Source organism: Leucopleurus acutus, assembly GCF_964270905.1.
Source record: "Leucopleurus acutus genome assembly, chromosome: 11".
NCBI lineage: Eukaryota > Metazoa > Chordata > Mammalia > Artiodactyla > Delphinidae > Leucopleurus > Leucopleurus acutus.
The window spans coordinates 87035652-87055194 of NC_139152.1; the positions used below are offsets into that span (position 1 = coordinate 87035652).

The window sequence follows — 19543 nt, forward strand, 5'->3', positions numbered from 1 at the left end:
TTTTTTACTTTAATAAGTAGTATATTTGAATTTAAAGTTCTGTTTGTTAGAAGAATACAAATGGAAAAGTTGGTTTGACTATTGTCTGCAGCTAATGGTCATATAGTTAAGGTATCTTAACTATTAATGTTTTATTGAATTTCATTTGGAAAGCTAATGACTGAAATATTTTATCTTTAAAAATATAAAGCCTATTACTTGTGTAACAGATAATTTGCAATATAGTACATCCGTCCCTGTTTTAATGAAGTGTGTATTATAAACACTGATATCTTTAAAATTAAATTTCCAACTAGCAGTATTTTTATATGGAGGGAGGAATTAAAAATGAGTAAACTTCACAATATAAACCTTATATAGGTTTGATAAAATTGTGCAATTTTTAAATATAATTTCTCATATTAAATACTTGTATTTAGAAAATAAGATACATGTCTGGCCAGTACTTAGAACCCCGTGGTACACGAGAAAAAATGATTAATTTCATTGCCTTTAGCTCAATGAGTTTTGTGATTTTTTTTTAATGATTATTACAAGGAAGCTTTAAAAAATTTTTCTCTCTTGCGTATTCTCAGGACCTTTCCTCCTTTGTTGCCAGTTTCTATAAATTTTTTGCTTTAAATTGTATATTCATATTCCTTGTAATGAAGCCATCCGACGTTAGCTTTTGATTTCTTTTTCAAGGGTGTTATACTTAAAATACTAATGAATTCATTAGAACTCATCTAACTGCTCCCTGGTCAAAAATAATCATTGATTTCAATAGATAGCAAAATAATTTCACTCTCCCAATAAAATAATATTTTACCATAGAGTATTTAGACTCTTAAACCAGTTTGACACATTTTTTCATCATTGCACAGATATTAAAGCTCTAACAGTGAGAACATAGACACCTAGAAGAATAATACAATTAGAATATTACTTTGAAAAATTAAGATAGCAATTCTTTTGTGAATAGCATTTGCTGGACAAGTTGTGCAAAGAAATAGAGAAGGACCTGCGACTTTCTGTGCATACTCATTTAAAGCTGGATGACAGAAACCCTTTCAAAGTTGGCATGAAAGACCTGGCCCTTTTTTTCTCTCTGAATCCAATTCGGTTTTTCAATCGTTTCATTGACATTCGAGGTGAGTGTTCTGGTTTCCTTCTTAGGGTCATATTCTATATCTGTTTGCCCTGTTAAAGAGCAAATAACAAAAACGAAACCTTGAGAAAATCTTTCTTTGTATTAGTGCATTTATTCTTGAATTCCTTTTTGTTTCTTCATTTTTATTTTCCTAGCACCTTATTTTAAAGGAAGAAATTTAATGTTCAAAGACAGGTTGTTTCCTTTTTAGTTTCATTTCTCTTCCTTTCCTGCTGTTCATGAATCAGAAAAGTTTTGATTGGTTTTTTTTTTTAAGCTTATGTAACTCACTACCTAGACAAGACTTTCTACAATCTAACGACAGTAGCTCTTCACGACTGGGCCACTTACAGTGAAATGAGAAATTTAGCTACTCAGCGTTATGGATTGGTTATGACTGAGGCACATCTTCCTAGTCAGACTTTGGAACAGGTATAGTATAAACTGTTCTTGGTATAGTCTGATTGTAGCATGATAACAGTATTTCTCTAAGAAAAATTCTTTCTTTTTATTTTATTTAGTACATGTTTATATTCCAAGAAAAAACCTCACACTTGAGAGGAATAAAAAATTAGATGGTGCTAAATTGCTTTATGAAAGAATTTACCACAGCCTTCCAAATGTTTATACTTTTCCTTTTGTTGAAAATTTGAAATATACATAGATTTATATACAGCTTTTCGGAAACGTGTCGGGATAGTGAAGTGACTTCTGCCGAATTTTAAAAAGTTTAATCAAGGTGACAGTTAAGGATTTTAAACCTAAATACAATATATAAGCTTTAATGTCTTAGAAAATTGGTTAAATTTATGTAATTGTATTTGTCTTAAAATGAGGAGTGCAAACAAGTATTTAGGTTTACTAATTCAATAAGCTGATTTACAGTATGGCAGTATCTCATGAGTGCAAAGGTTTGTTTTCAGTTAATGTGCATCTAATTCTTTCTAAGATAATCCAGATAATATTTACCAAGAAATCGTAATTCAGTTCCAAAAGTTGAAGATCATAATTTTTCATTCATCTTACTGCATATATAGGGACCAATTGCAGGATCAGTTTGTATATCCTTTCATTCATTTATTTATAAATTTAATATTTACTGAAAACATGCTAGACACTGAACTACATTTAGGGATACAAAAATAAATAAAAACAGTCTCAGCTCATGTGGGAGAAAAAAATGAGTAAATGAATTTTTAGATTAAAACATGAGAAAATTTATAATAAAAGCTTAATCAAAGGGGTATTGTGATATTACTTTGACCCCCAATTAGAAAAGCTGTGGAACAGTTTGTATGATACCATTAGGTATTAGAGTAATAACTGAAGAAAGAAGGATTCTTGTTAGGTAACTTGTATATTAAAAGTGGTCTAGTATGATTAAAAGAAGCATAAGGATTTGGAATTAGATTTTTTTAAATCCCTGGGTTCTGCCTCTTCCTAGTTTCCTTGCGGAACTCCCTTAGCTTCATTTTCTTCAGCTGTGGAATTAAGAATAATACCTTATATTGGTGAATTCCATATAAAGAACCTTGCACAATGCCTGAAAAATAGTATATATTTTATAAATGTATACTGTTTATATATAATACACATATTCTGGCTATTATATATAGAATAATAGCCAGAATCTGGCTGTTATTTTAGAACCTTTTAGAATCTAAAATAGAATTCTAAAATAATTAGAATTCTATAATAGAATTTTAAAATAATTAGAATTCTGAAATAGAATTCTAAAATTCTAAAATCTAAAATAGATTCTAAAATCTATTTTTATAATCTGGCCGTTAGTTTACTTTGCAAAAAATATAGAAAAGATCCTTGGGAAGACAAATATTCTCAAGAGTGGTGGCAAAATGATTGTGAGTCATGGATCTTTGAAATTTTAAATTTAACTGTTCCTGTCTACACAAAAGGAATAAGATAACAAGCAGTCAGATTTCCCCAAGCAGATAGTCCTAACTGTACATGTCTGAAGGCTCTTTTTAACCTTTGGTTGTACTTTTTGTATAGTTGTTCTTTAAAATAATTTTAAAATATTGGGAGACTTGGTATAAGCAGTAAGTCACTATGTTGATATGTCTGATTACTTTAAACTAATAATAATAGAACTTCTTTGTGGATTGTTTTGTAGGGCCTGGATGTCTTGGAAATTATGAGAAACATTCATATATTTGTGTCTCGATACCTCTATAATCTCAACAATCAAGTGAGTGAGTTTCAGAAAAAAATTTTTTTATATCTTTATTGGAGTATAATTGCTTTACAATGTTGTGTTAGTTTCTGCTATACAGCAAAGTCAATCAGCTATGTGTATACATATATCTCCATATCCCCTCCCTCTTTAGCCTCCCTCCCACCCTCCCTATCCCACCCCTCTAGGTTGTCACAAAGCATTGAGGTGATCTCCCTGTGCTATGCACCAGCTTCCCACTAGCCATCCATTTTACATTTGGTAGTGTATATATGTCAGTGCTACTCTCTCACTTTGTCCCAGCTTCCCCTTCCCCCCACACCCATGTCCTCAAGTCCATTCTCTACGTCTGTGTCTTTATTCCTGCCCTGCCACTAGGTTCATCAGTACCATTTTTTTAGATTCCATATATGTGCATTGGCATATGCTATTTGTTTTTCTCTTTCTGACTGACTTCACTCTGTATGACAGAGTCTAGGTCCACCCACCTCATTACAAATAACCCAGTTTTGTTCCTTTTTACAACTGAATAATAGTCCATTGTATAAATGTGCCACATCTTCTTTATCTATTCATCTGTTGATGGAGATTTAGGTTGCTTCCATGACCTGGCTATTGTAAATAGTGCTGCAGTGAGCATTGTGGTACATGACTCTTTTTGAATTACGGTTTTCTCAGGGTATATGCCCAGTACTGGGATTGCTGGGTCATATGGTAGTTCTACTTTTAATTTTTTAAGGAACCTCCATACTGTTCTCCATAGTGGCTGTATCAATTTACATTCCCACCAACAGTGCAGGAGAGTTCCCTCCCTTTTCTCCACACCCTCTCCAGCATTTTTTGTTTGTAGATTTTTTGATGATGGCCATTCTGACTGGTGTGAGGTGATACCTCACTGTGGTTTTGATTAGCATTTCTCTAATGATTAGTGATGTTGAGCATTCTTTCATGTGTGTGTTGGCAATCTGTATGTCTTCTTTAGAGAAATGTCTGTTTAGGTCTTCCACCCATTTTTGGATTGTGTTGTGTGTTTTTTTGATATTGAGCTGCATGAGCTGCTTGTATATTTTGGAGATTAATCCTTTGTCAGTTGCTTTGTTTGCAAATATTTTCTCCCATTCTGCGGGTTGTCTTTTTGTCTTGTTTATGGTTTCGTTTGCGGTGCAAAAGCTTTTAAGTTTCATTAGGTCCCATTTGTTTATTTTTGGTTTTGTTTCCATTACTGTAGGAGGTGGGTCAAAAAGGATCTTGCTGTGATTTATGTCACAGAGTGTTTTCCTCTACGAGTTTTATAGTGTCTGGCCTTACATTTAGGTCTTTAATCCATTTTAAGTTTATTTTTGTGTATGGTGTTAGAAGTGTTCTAATTTCATTCTTTTACATGTAGCTGCACCACTTATTGAAGAGGCTGTCTTTTCTCCATGGTGTATTCTTGCCTCCTTTGTCAAGGATAAGGTGACCATAATGTGCGTGCAAGAAAAATTTTTTTAATGTAGAAAGGCTGAGGGGCAAAGAATTGATTCTCAATAGTGCAAGTTAGTAAAATAAAGAAGACAAAAAATAATTGTTTAGAGATCATCTTGTTTATTCTTTTGCTTTGACTGTATTATCATTTTGAATGACTTTTCAATTATCTTTAATAAAATAAAATTGTAAAATTCTTGGGTTAACTGGCCAGTGTTTGCTACTGATTGTGTTTGTTTCATTACAGATTTTTATTGAACGAACAAGCAATAACAAACATTTGAACACTATTAACATTCGGCATATTGCTAATTCAATTCGAACACATGGCACAGGAATCATGAATACAACAGTAAGAACCTTCTGGGAGGGAGGTTGTGTGGGTAATAGACCCCTGTTGAATTTGGTAGTTTGAAAAGTAGTTTTTTTCATCAAATATTCTGGTAAATATACATTATTGCTTGTTTATATTATACCTTAATCTCCATTTTTCTGTTTGGTATAACTAAAATGTCTGTCACTGAAATTGTGTTAGATGTCATGGAAGCTTTGTAATTCAAAAGGCACCTTAGGGACTTCCTTGGCGGGCCAGTGGCTAAGACTTCTCCTTCCAATGCAGGTGGTGTGAGTTTGATCCCTGGTCGGGGAGCTAAGATGCCACATGCCTCGCAGCCAAAAAATCCAAAACATAAAACAGAAGCAGTATTGTAACAAATTCAATAAAGACTTTAAAAATGGTCCACATCAAAAAAATCTTAAAAACAAAAAAAGGCACTTTAGAATGTTTTACTGTCTTAAGATCATCATTATAAATAACATTGGAGATTTGAGGACATCAGCATTAAGTATATATCTGGGTGGATTGTTTGATATTTTCTGTAAGTTGCTTCTGAAAGCAAATCATTGATAGTTTATTTAACATCAGTCATGTTCTTTTTTTGGGAGGGCGTTTACTAGTTATTTGATATCTATAAAAATAGCAATTTTCTGAAAAAATATCTTGAATCTTCTTAGAAATGGGCATTCAGTCACTTGCAAGAATCATTTGAGCTTATATGCTATGTTTCCTTCAATGGAAAAAGAGAAGTCTTTAAATTTACCTGGTTTTCAGGCCACAGTTTCTCCTTGAGGAAAGAAGAATGCAAATGTTTAAACAGTAAAGTGTTCTTAAGCATATTTGAGTAAGGGAATAGGGAGAAGTTACATGACTGGAAAGTTACATAGGGACCATTTTAGTGTAGTGGGGAAGCCATAGAAGTCTTTGAGCTGATAAGTAATGTGATTGGAGCTCTGTTAGTGGTTATCAATAGAGGAAGGGGCCATAGGTAGTCAGAGTTTCAAATTTAAAACAAGGAGTTATCCATGTAGAGATGTCTGAGCCTTTCAGGATGAATAAACTCTGAACCTTTAAGGATCAAACTCTTCTTTGACCTCATCTGTCAAACACTCATTCATGTAACAGATATAATTATGCTCATATTTTATGTGTCTCAGGCACTGTGCTGGGCACTGGGATAAGAAAAACAGACATTTCCTGCTGTCATAGTAATTGTACTCTAGCAGGAAAAACAGTTGTTAATCAGTTAACCACACTAATGAATGTAAATTCCTGATGTCTGGTGATGATGAGGTGAGCATAGAAGAAATAAGAGTTACCTGGCAGAGTTACCCACTCTTAAGAATGGAAAGGGTATGGGCTTCCCTGGTGGCGCAGTGCTTAAGAATCTGCCTGCCAGTGCAGGAGACACGGGTTCGAGCCCTGGTCTGGGAAGATCCCACATGCCGCGGAGCAACTAAGCCCGTGCACCACAACTACTGAAGCCCGTGCACCACAACTAGTGAAGCCCACGCACCATAGAGCCCGTGCTCGGCAACAAGAGAAGCCACCACAATGAGAAGCCTGCGCACCACAACGAAGCGTAGCCCCCGTTCGCCGCAACTAGAGAGAGCCCGTGCAGCAACAAAGACCCAACGCAGCCATGAATGAATAAATAAATAAGTGTATGGAAAAGAATGGAAAGGGTAAAGAAGAGACTACTAAGACTACTACTGCTGAGGAGATCAAGAAAAAGCAATGTTTAAGCCACAAGAAAAGTTCTGAGAAAGCACGCATTTATATAACTGGGTGATGAAGACTGTTACAAAGGGCATACTTGTGCAAAAATAATTAGTAATATTTGAGGGTGGTGGGGATGGAAATTAGTACAAGGCTTTCATCTATAGGTCAGAATTAATCTTGTTATTTTGACTTTAATCTCAGCTCCAATCCTACTTTTTCCAGTGTTTTCTGAGTCTAGGTCAGGGCCTTTTAACCCATTCTCAGAACACCTATACTTCTCATTTTAGAAATTATTGCAGTTGAGATATAATAGTTTATTTAACATATACTTGTCTTAAAATGCCTGTCCTGCTAGAATATACACTTCATGATGATGACCATGTCTAGCATGAGAGCAGGTACATTGCCTTGTACATAAGAGGTGCTCAAAATATTTATGGATAAATAATTGAATGTTTACCCTCTTCCTTCAGGAAAGGTCTCTTGCACCATGTTTCTTACTTTAGTATCGTTTTAGACATGTAGATTAGTAATAAGTAATCTTATGAATGGTGGAACATAGAAGCTTCTGAGTGTGGTTTATGACTTGAAAACTAGAGCGTCAAATCTGGTTTATGATTCTCACTATAGCTCTTAGTCTTATTATGAAAGTATTTTCCATTTTTTTAATTTCTTTTTTCCTTTTGTGTCATAAAAATAAGGGGAGCTTTTAGAAAGCTCTGTAAACTTGGGCAAAAAAAACTTCATTTATTTAAATAATTCAGGTCCAACATGAATTAGACTTTATAAATAGATTATTTTATTCAGTAATATTGATTTGAAATTAATTTTCATAACATTCTCCAATTTTTGAAATTTTAATTTTATAGGTTAATTTCACCTACCAGTTTTTGAAAAAGAAGTTCTATATATTTAGCCAATTTATGTATGATGAACATATCAAATCCAGATTGATTAAAGATATTCGGTTTTTCAGGGAAATCAAGGACCAAAATGATCATAAGGTATTTTTACATCTTCTTTTTAAGGTAGTTTGATTTAACTGTTGAGTATATAAGCATACCTTATATTACTGTGCTCTGCTTTATTGTGCTTCTCAGATACTTCCTTTCTTACAAATTTGTTTGTGGCAAACCTGTGTTTTCAGATGATGGTTAGCATTTTTTAGTAATAAAGTATTTTTAAATTAAGGCATGTACATTTTTTTACACATAATGGTATTGCACACTTAATAGACTGCAGTGCAATGTAAACATAACTTTTATATGCACTGGGAAACCAAAAAATTCATGTTACTTTATTGCGATATTTGCTTCATTGTGGTGGTCTTGAACCAAACCTGCAGTATCTCCAAGGTTTGCCTGTATGGCAAATGTTTATGCTAAAATTCATTTTGGGTTTTTCTTCTCTTGGGTTGTTTTTTTCTTTATTATTTTTCACATAACGTCTCCTTGATTTGGCTTCCTATTTTCTATATTTTCCCTTGCAATTTCTTACTCTTTGCATTCACTGTAAACAAAAGTGTAAGGAAAAATTAAATGATCAATGTAGTCAGGTGTTACCTTTCTTTCTTTTAAAATAATACACAAGCAGAACATACTCATTTTGAAACATTTAGGCAATATAGAGTGCATAAACTAAATCTCCTCCTTCATTTCTCTTTCCTTCCAGTTCCATTTTCTGGAGGCAGTTGCTATTAACAGTGTCATGTGATGCCCTCCAGATGTCTGTGTGATAAACATGTATTTGTGCATTACAAATACTGCTTTTTTTTCTTAACAAAAATGGACTAAAACTAAACATACTGTTTTGTGGTGTGCTTATCACATGTCAGTACCTATAGGTGTACCTCATTCTTTTAAAGAGTTGATAGTAAAGATGTATACTGTAACTCCTTTAACCTTCTCCTACTGAGTGGATATTTAGTTTTTTCTGTGTTACAAATGGTGCTACACATAACATCTTCGAACATTTATCTGTGTGTTCAAGTATTTTTGAAAGATTCCTTGAAGAGGAAAAGGGCAAAGAATATGAGTATTTAAAATTCTGATACATATTGCCAAGTACTCTAAAAATACTGTACCAACTGACAGTCCCATCTATAATTTATAAGAATGTCATTTTCCCTTCACCCTCAGGGCTAAGTTTTCCCATAGTGAAATGAAGAATTGCAAGTGGTAACAGTACAGAGGCATATAGCCATGTGGATGGAGAACCAACAGGCTTAGATGGATCTTAACGTTTGATGTGCCGCATCCAGAACTGTCTTAAGCATCACCTAGTTCCAGCCCTTTTATACACTAGTTTAGTTCTTTTCAGTGTCAGAGCGGCAAAATATTACTTTCTGGTGAAATAATTATTAAAATTACAGATTACAGTTATCAGTACAAAATTATATTCACTCATCTTTATTGGAACAGAAGTTACTAGTGTTTAGAGAAATAAATAATAATACTGTTGTTGGATAAGTATTGTTTCCATTTTTTATTAATATAAAATGATTAATTTTCTAAATCTTTTAATGGGCTAAGACTTGAAAAATTATAAATCCCTGATACTTCTCAGGCCATGGAAACTTGGTCACACATTTCTGAACAAATGTTTCTAGGAGGAATTGATTTCTTTTATCTGTCTGACAGAGTTGTTGGGTCTAGGGAGACAAATAATGTTGGTGGAAAACCTAAAGTTGGTGGCATTAATAATTATTCTCCTTATTTAATTTGTATTTACCTTGAATATTGGTAGTTTTTGTGCTATAAATTTTTTGTCATTAGACTTCAGTGACTTTTTTTAAGCACAATGGAAATACAAAATTAGAAAGGACAGTGGTATTGGTAGGCATTTTACGTTTTAGGGGTCTTTGTTAATAATGGTAGTCTTCAAATTATCTCTCTAGTATCCTTTTGAAAGAGCAGAAAAATTCAATCGAGGCATCAGAAAACTTGGAATAACCCCAGAGGGACAAAGCTACCTTGATCAGTTCAGGCAGCTCATCAGCCAGATTGGTAAGTTATTGTAAAAGTGTTGTTGGGAAATAAAGTACAAACCCCAAGAATCTATCGCATATTTTAAGTATCTCATACGAATAAACTTCAGTATGTGAGTGCCTGAGTTCAGCTTTATTCCACTAATAATTTCCTTTTCTTACTAAAAGTTTTTCAAGTATGATTAGACTGTTGGTGCATAATAATTAAGAGATTGTGGATTAATTTAAATAAATGAAATATTTATAAATAAAATAATATAAATATTTTTGTGGATAAGCTCTTCAGTTAAATTAAAAATATAATAACTAACTCATCTCAAAGGCCATACTCATGGTAAATAGTCAACTGGTAACTATTTATTGGGTACCTACTCTGTTCAAGGCACTGTTTTAGACTTTTAAAAGTTAAGCCTAAATGCAAAGGTGTAAAATGTTTATGTGAAAAGTTAACTAATAATTTTTCTATGCTACATCATTTCATATTTATATATAATTTCTTGAGTTGTCCTTCTGCTTACAAGTAGAACTTGTCTTCTGAAATGTGTAATACTATATTTAAAAACAAGAACTGCATTTAAAAATAATCCTAGATTAAAAAAACTTTATGCTTACTAGAGCTTTTCACATGTATTATCTCTATTAATATCCACACAGTAACCCTTGAGATTGGCACGTAGTCATGTTTTTAAAGATGAAAAAAGAGAAACACAAGAGAGATAAGTGGCTTTGCTGGGACTTTTTTGGCTCCAAGTCCAAAGGTGTTTTGTATTCTTCACAGTTGCAGACACCAAGCAGTTAGTAAATTCTTACTGACTATAATTTGGTAAAATTGTGCCTCCTGAGATTCATTCATTCATTTATCAAACATTTATAAAGGCTCTGTTATACCAGATATTTTTCTAGATGCTGAGAATACAAATAGCCTTTGTTCTAAGGGGCTTTAAGTTTACTAGTGGGAAGGGTGTTATAAGCATTTAGTTAGGTAGTAAAGTCAGTGAGCACTAGCTTAAGTTTTATAAATTAATTGGTTTACATATTAGGCCTTTCTATTTTGTATTAGTACAAGAACTTAGAGAATTTTACCTTAGTAAATTTTTAATTTTAAACAATTTAATAATGAAGTATTTTCAAATAAGTACTTTTTTATTCATAGTAATATTTGATGACAGATTGTAAACGCTTGGAGCAATAGTTTTTAACCCTTTCTGAGAATCTGATGAAAACTCTGGATTGATTTTTGTTTTTCCCAGAACAATGCCCATATGCACGTCACGTACATTTTTGAGTATAGTATACTGGAGTTCAGATGCTCGAAGTCAGAGTCCATGGGCCTCAAATTAAGAGCTGTTTTTCTGGAGCAGTGTTGCTTAAAACTTCACTTAATTCATATACCAGTATGAGTTTTTTCCCCCATGTGAATACTGCCTGGCTGGATTCTGGCTACATTTTGAAGGTAGAGCCAACATAATTTGCCCATTGATTAGATATAAAGTGTGAGAGAAGGGAAAGAGTCAGGGATGACTTCAGCGCATTTGGCCTGAGCTACTGGAAGGATAGAATTGTCAGTTTCTAAGGTAGAAAATATAATTGGGGGTGAAGATCTTGAGTTTGAGTTGAACTTACTAAATTAAAATTTCTCTTAGACATGTAGGTGTAGGCATTGGATAAAAAAGCCTAGAGGAGTAGCCCAGATTGGAGATATTAGTTTGGGAGGCATCAAATAAGGATTTCTGAATATCACTTCCATCTGTGTGTGTGTATGAGAGTGAGAGAGAGACACAAACACATACTTAATGTGAGTGAAGAAATTATTGATATAGTAATAAAGTGATTTTTTAAAATGTAGTCAGCATTTAATGACTTTACAAGTGAAAGTTACATTTATTTTAAAAATATTTAATATAGATGTATATATATACCTTTATATTTTAAGTGCACAAATATGTAAGTTTTATTTTTATGGAGCAAAAACTGAAGTGTAAAATACAGCAAAATTTCTTGCTACTTAGGAGTGGAAACCTTGTAATTGCTATAAATAACTGTATTCCTGATTATTAGAACTTAGAGTTATTTGTATAAACATCTGATTTTTTTTGTGTGTGGTTTTTAAGGTAATGCTATGGGCTACGTACGGATGATAAGATCTGGTGGGCTTCATTGTAGCAGCAATGCCATTAGGTATGGATGCAAACATATTTTTGCCTTGTTTATGCCATTTAGAAATTTTATGTCATTTAAATATGTCTTTTTTATAAGTAATATTGTAGAGAGGGTTTTTTTCTTTTCTGTTGATACATTTTGAGGTCAAATATGGAAGAAAATCATTAGTTGTACTAGTTAAATTTTTTCTCAAATTTTAAGACTACAGCAGACCGTTGAAAAGCTTTATTTAGTTAACTTATAAATAAAGCTTATAGTTAACTTAAAGTTATAATTTCTTTTATTGGTACAGTTTGTGAGTGGTTCTATAGATTACATGATTTTTAAGGATAATTTGATTATTCATATATCTAAAATTCAATTGTGGAACTAAAGTGGTTATATTAATAATATAACTGAAATGCAAAATTCTTTCCAAAGATACAGTTGAAAAATTTAGAGTCTTATGGTACTGCTTTCATATCTGTGTCAGTTGCACATATTTAAGTTAATAAATTCCTTCCCAAATTCTTATGTAGATTTGTACCTGATCTTGAAGATATTGTAAATTTTGAAGAACTAGTAAAAGAAGAAGGTCTTGCAGAAGAAACATTAAAAGCAGCTAGGTAATCTAATTTTGGAATAATTTAAATTTGGAGATTTGAAAAGTGTATGTTCATTTAAATGTTAAAGACAAGACTAGAGGGTAATATATAAACTTATATGTCAGTGTTTTTACTCTGCAAGTAATGGTCTCAGTTTATGAAATACAATTTTTTCAAAACTACAGTATTCTGATGCCTTTCCAACTTCCCTAAAAGGAATCTTCTAGACCATGGGTTTCTAATACATGTGACTGTTGAACACTTGACACGTGGCTAGTCCGAATTGAAATGTGCTAAAGTGTAAAGTTCATAACTGATTTTGACGATTTAGTGTTTAAAAAAAGAATGCCAAATATCTCATTAATAAAATTCATTTCACTTATTTCTTTTTACTCTTTTTAAATATTTCTATTTGCCAACTAGTATTTCTAGAATACTAGTCCTTCCTTTCATGTAATCTGTAGCAGCAGTGTCCAGTACAGTAGTCACTACCACATGTAGCTGTTGAATACTGGAAATAGGGCTAATGGGACTAGGGAACTGAATTAAAATTTTTATTTCATTTAAATTTAAATAGCTAATGACTATCTTATTGGACAGTGCAGATCTACAGACTTGAGTAAATGGTGATTTTGGAAAACAATTTAAAACTTGAGAGAGGCATGCAGAATTGTTAAGAAAGTCTTTAGAAAACTAAGTTATAGTATTAATAATTGTAACACTTATTGAGTCAGGCATGAAAGAGCACCCCTGGGCAAAGTGGAGACAATTTGAATATCAAAAAGAATAATGGTAGAAATTGCTTATAATACATTGAATTTAAAAAAGAAACCGTGAGTATAGTGATAATAAGAAAAGTTGGAGAAGCAGAGGGAAAGTTCCTTTTTACAGTGCTAGCCAGCTAGTAAATACAGAAGGGATGAGAAAATTTAGGAAAAAAAACAGTTTTGCAACCATCACTGTAATACTTGAAATGAGACAAATCGTCAGTGGGTTCTAAAACATTTTTGGAGAACAGAGTATTCATTCACTATGAAAAAATTATCTCAGAAATTGATTATTAATCACAAAGGGAAAAAACATCTTCACAATGCAGAGACTGATGTATTCCACCTTAACCAAGTGATCAAACTTAGCATCACCAGTAATAGGACATGCTGACATTATAGGGCCCCCTGATGTAATGTAATGGCAAGTACCTATTTTGTATTCTCGCCCAAAATATTTACTCATCAAGTGAAGGAAAGTTCATGGCAGGTGAAGTCATGGAGTTATGAGGTTATGATAATGAGTTGATTATCTAAGTGGACATTAAGTCTTCCAGAATGATGAGGAGAACTGGAGTAGGTCTCATAGTCCAAGATAAACACATGTAGAGCAGTGGTTAAAACTGTTATAGATGCCTGCTTTCAGGAGGGGGTAGTTGGATATAGTTGGATCATGAGTCTCAAAGGAGAGATTTCTAAGACCGTCTAGTGGTGGGGGAATAATAATTTGAAAGTGGTAATAGCTATACATAAGGGATGTAGGAGAAAAAGCAGTTAATGTTTCTGAAGGTTAAGTGGGAAGCTAAGTTCTTCAAAAGGAGATGGGTTTCAGTTGAGGTAAGGAGGTATAGAAGAAGTGTTAGTGAAGAGATTTAAGATGAAAACGAACTTATTCACAATGAAATGGAATTCTACAGGGCTTATTGTGAGAAGAAGAAATAGAAAATTCTATAAAGTTCCAAGAGGCCCTACATATTCTGTTTTAGGGACTAAGTTAATTAAATCATTGATTAGCCTCTGTCCATAAAAAAATGAGTTCATTCTGAACCCCAAGGAAGTTTACTTAGAGATGTCTTATATTTCACATTTTTGAGTGCTCTCATCTAAACTAATGAGAAGTGGATTTTAAAAGCCACATCTTCTTTTGAGAAAGGAACCAAGTAAATAATTTTTTTGCATTTTAGGCATTTGGATTCCGTCCTCAGTGATCACACACGAAATTCTGCCGAAGGCACAGAGTATTTCAAAATGCTTGTGGATGTTTTTGCTCCAGAATTTAGAAGGCCGAAGAATATACATCTCCGAAATTTCTATATCATTGTTCCACCTCTGGTGAGTATTTTTAGTACCCAAAATGAATTTTTTGAAAAAGTATTAATAAATAGATCCAGTTTTTATTACAGCAGGAAATGCAAACAGACTATATTGTTGACTTTCTGGTTGTAGATAAAACTAAATGTGGTCTCAGTGAATGCGGCCTAGAATTTTTACTTATTAGCTATGTAGAATGAGACTTATTCATAGTTCAGATAGATTCTTATTTGTTCATAACAGCCAGAGAAATCCTAGTGTGATTTAAATTACTTGAGCATACACTATTTTACACACACACACACACAACACACGCACACACACACACACACACACACACACACACACACATAATCTTTGGGCTGAATTATACCATATAGTCATTTTAAGTGATTAGTGTAGACTGTTACAATATGAAGTATTTCTTAAAAGCATACTATTTGAGGACAACTTCTTTCTTTTTGGTAGTAAATATGAACATCTAAGCTAAAATTTTAGTGCTTTCTTGTTGTAGTATATGGTATGTTTTGCTCTAATTCTGTAGTTGGCATCTTAAAAATAGCTCAAGTTAACCAAAATTGCAATATAAAAACAATTGTCACAGTGGGGAAAATGGAGTTAAGAGATGAGAGAGGTATATATAGCAATAAGAGTTATTTTTCTATAAAGGTTTCTATAACAAAGCTCTTTCTTAAAAAATTTGTAAATGGATAGCTCTAAAATCTAAATATCACTGAGCAGATGTAGCTTTTGATTACATCTAACTTTGATCTAGTTATAACTTCACGTTGCTGCCTGAATTAACACATATGTTCTAACATATTTAAACCATTATTATCCATTGAAAGCAGCTGATGGTCTATGGACAGCTTTTTTCTTCACGGATTTTCCTTTCTACTGTTTTTTTTTATACGTTAATTGTTAATGCTCTCTTATAATAATTGTTACGTAGCAAAAATGTCCACAGTTATCTGATAGGCATTATCTTTTCATCTTCAGATATGAATAGAAGTGTCAGACTGGAGGCGAGTCTATCTTAGTTATACTTTGATAATAGTAGTTAACTCATGGTGAGTTCTCACCATCTTTCTTTAATTTGAAGTCATGGTAAACAGCAATGGCAAACCGTTGTGGGATTGAGGAAGAGTCTAGTTTTGCAGAGCTGCTGTCAGATTTCAGTTAGTGATGGAGAAAACAAGAGGGATTACAAACACTACAAAGAAGAGAAGTATAGGACACTATTCTTGTGTCCTTGAGTTTATAATCTAATTCCAGAAAGAAGACAAACAAATGAGATATCTAAAGATTTAAGTAACAGTTGACAAAGATTTTATAAAATGTCATTAATTGCCAAGTAAGTTTTACAGGCAAAATAAGTGGAACTTGATAATCTTGTTTACAGTGTAGGCTATTATAGTACTTACCACACTGTACCATAATTAGTTTTAAACAGGTCTCTCTATATCCCAGTGCTGTGCTATCCTTCTGTAGCCCCTAATGGCTACTTAAATGTAAATTAGTTAAAATTTTATGAAGAAATTCAGTTCCTGAGTTTTACCATACACATTTCAAGTGCACAGTGGCCATTATGTGGCTGGCTTACTGTATCGGACAGTGTAGATACACAGCATTTCTGTCATTGCCAGGAGTGCTGCTCTGTAGAGTGTGAACTCTTTGATGGTATTCATTTTTTTTATTGTAATTATTTAATAATGCCTGGTATTATTATTAAGTTTCAGTAAATATTTGTTGAATAAATGCTATGATTAGGTAAGGTATTTCAGAGGAGCTAAACTTTCAGGGAAGTGCTATTTTTGGGGGGAATTTGTTTATCCAAATGACTACTAAGCCTTTTAAACTGAGAATATGGTAAGAACTACTATTGTAAAATGAATTGGGTGGGCAGAAGTAAGGACTGCCATGCTTAAGAGTGCTTAAGCTTTTAAGTAAAGCAGGCCTACTTTTCTGACTACAACCTTGATTTAGAGTATGACTTTAGGCAAGTTACTAAACCACTCAAGTCTCAGTGCCTTCATTTGTTAAATGTGCATAATATTTTAGAATGAACCATACACAAAAGCGCTGTGCTTGGGTTAAGTGGTGATTGAGGGAGTGCTCATATTTAAAGGACTTGGAAAGAAGAGCCATTAAGAGATACTTACACAGATTATGACCTCACCAAGAGGCTATTTATACGAGGGAAATGTTTCAAATCAAAAGGACAGGAGCTTAGAAGAGATCCTGTTTATAATTTTTGAAATGTCTGTTTTAGGAACTGAAGATTTTTTAGCACAATTCTTTCTCTAATATGTTGTTATATCTTTTTAGACCCTCAACTTCGTAGAGCATTCCATTAGTTGCAAGGAGAAATTGAATAAAAAAAATAAAATTGGAGCTGCCTTTACTGATGATGGCTTTGCCATGGGTAAGCTTAGTGGAATTGTTTTCTCATGAATTTTATGTTTACCTTACAATGGATTTTTCAGAATGTTTGCTTGAGAATAGAGCTGTGTGCTCTTTGTAGATCTGTTTTTCATGAGCAGTGTTTACTGTATTTTTTGGCTGGGTCATCTGACTGACCATTATTTATACTGTTGTTCATGCTCCTTTGGTATTGCTAATCATTTAGAGTGGTTGGACCTAATTATTTAGGCTTTGTTTTTGTTGTGGTTTTATTTACAGTTTGAGCATCTTGTATTTAGTTTCCTGTAGCTTCCTAGTTGTTGTCTATTCAGCAGTGGAAGTTTTTCCCCACCTTTACAGCCATGTTATCTCCAGGTGATTTTCATAGTCATGTTATTTCTTCTTGATTGGCCTTTTTTTTAGTTCTTTATATGTTTTTAAGGAGGAATTAAGCCATGTTGCTAAACTTATTCATTTGTGCTGTAAAATGTAATTTGAAAGAGGATTAATTCAAAATGGTTAGCTTAATTTTAGGAATTATTGGTGGAGTAGAATATAACTTGTCTACACATTGTAATTTCGTTTTGGTTTTGCTGGTGACTCTAGGTGTGGCTTATATTCTGAAGCTTTTGGATCAGTACCAGGAATTTGACTCACTTCACTGGTTCCAGTCTGTTAGAGAGAAGTACCTGAAGGAGATAAGAGCAGTTGCTAAGCAACAGAATGTGCAGTCAACTAGTCAGGATGAAAAACTACTACAAACCATGAATCTCACTCAGAAGCGACTGGATGTTTATCTACAGGTAGACGAGAGTAACAGTCAGATCTGCTTTGACTTTTTTTTTTTGCTTTGACTTTTTAATATCCATTACTTGATCATTGAAGAAACATAAATCATATTGAAACTCCCATTTTAACAAGTGAGATGAATAGTGGTCATAAGAGTATATTTTTAAATGAATGGTATTTGGAAGCCATTTGACTCATATCTTAAAAAATGGGTGGATTACACAGTTCAGTTTCTGTATTTGCGATTTGCACTCACTAGAGCTTTTTAGAAATAATGAGATATTAAATATAAATTTGATGTTTTACTAAAGTATTTTCAGCTTTTATTTCTAATTTTTTTAATTTACTTAGGAATTTGAATTGCTCTGTTTCTCACTGAGCAGTGCAAGAATTTTCTTCAGAGCTGACAAGACTGCAGCTGAAGAAAACCAAGAAAAGAAAGAGAAAGAAGGTCAGTGAGTGGCTTAAATTTGGAAAGACCAATAAATCTGTCTTTAGTAGTAGACACGAATACCCCATTTTATCTAGTCAGACTTTTATTTTTGAAAAATAATATAGACCTAGAAATGTCTTTTTAAAGAAGTAAAGCCTAAGGGAATCATTTGTGAAACTGAAAAGAAATTTAACATAGATTATGCATTTCATTCTGAGATAACTCTTTATTCAGTTCATCTCTTAATTAAAAAAAATTTACCAAGTTTAGGGTTTTTTCTTTCACCCTTCAACTGTATCAGATAAGAAGGAACAAATTAGAGGAGGAGACTAAATGTTGGCTTAAGTCAGAGCTGCTGATGACTAGACACTGACTGAATGTATGGGACAGGTGATTAAGGAGACATAAAATAGGGCCATTTTAGTGTCACAGTAATAGCCTCCTGTGCTCCTCCATAGCCATGCCTTGGAGAATTAGAGAGCAGTAGAGCCATAATAGCTGATAGTCATTAAGGAGAGGATTCTGTCCGTTATATTCTTTGTGGGTGTAAATCGTTCAGCATTTCATACTTAAGGGACCCTCATGGTACATTTCTCTCAAATTTGAAATTTAGCAACAATTGTCTTCCCTGAAGAATGGATATTTCCTTTTTTTCTGTTATGGAAATTATGTAACTTAGGTTTCCTCTTTAGAAGCTTAAAACTAGGTACAGCAACATGACAGGTTTCATGTTTGCTCTTTTTCCTTTTTCTTACTTGTATTTCACAAATCAAGAATAAAAGATACTTCATAAAACGTGATGTTTTTATTAATCTTATTTTGCCAGTTAGATTTTAAAATAAATATGTTTTTCACACTGAATAGAGGTGATTCATTTGGGTAGACTACTTATATCAGTTACCCTATTCCCTGTTGATAATGTTCCATCAGTATTACTTATTAGCATGTGCAGGCATTTTTGGAATCTAGACTGAATAATAATCGTGTTCTTGAAGAATGACTGCCGGCTGTTACCTGGAAGATACTAAATATTTATTAAATAAAAAAATATGTGTGTTATGTTTGGGTTCATTTAAAAATAATATTTAGCAAAGCCATCTGGAAGAATCTGAGTCAGTATAATCTAAATTGTGAAGAAACTGAGTTATTGCTTACGTTCTGCTCAGGCCTTTCATGATGCCAGAACCTTGTCTCCAGCCTAGGTAACTGGGAATATTCTGCAGGTGGATTGGCCATTTACTTTAAGGCCTAAAGCATTAAGACA

General features: G+C 33.1%; 1 protein-coding gene across 3 annotated transcripts in view; it reads left to right on the forward strand.

Annotated features, from left to right (window-relative positions):
- Window positions 1-19543, forward strand: part of WASHC4 (WASH complex subunit 4) — a 52160-nt gene that overhangs the window by 29323 nt on the left and 3294 nt on the right. For all 3 annotated transcript variants that reach the window (XM_082850642.1, XM_082850643.1, XM_082850644.1), the window contains exons 21-32: window positions 962-1130; window positions 1407-1561; window positions 3264-3338; window positions 5035-5139; window positions 7716-7850; window positions 9743-9851; window positions 11944-12010; window positions 12511-12597; window positions 14528-14675; window positions 16983-17079; window positions 17664-17860; window positions 18198-18297. In XM_082850642.1, coding sequence (XP_082706768.1) covers window positions 962-1130; window positions 1407-1561; window positions 3264-3338; window positions 5035-5139; window positions 7716-7850; window positions 9743-9851; window positions 11944-12010; window positions 12511-12597; window positions 14528-14675; window positions 16983-17079; window positions 17664-17860; window positions 18198-18297 — 1444 coding nt within the window. The remainder of the gene's footprint in view (window positions 1-961; window positions 1131-1406; window positions 1562-3263; window positions 3339-5034; window positions 5140-7715; window positions 7851-9742; window positions 9852-11943; window positions 12011-12510; window positions 12598-14527; window positions 14676-16982; window positions 17080-17663; window positions 17861-18197; window positions 18298-19543) is intronic.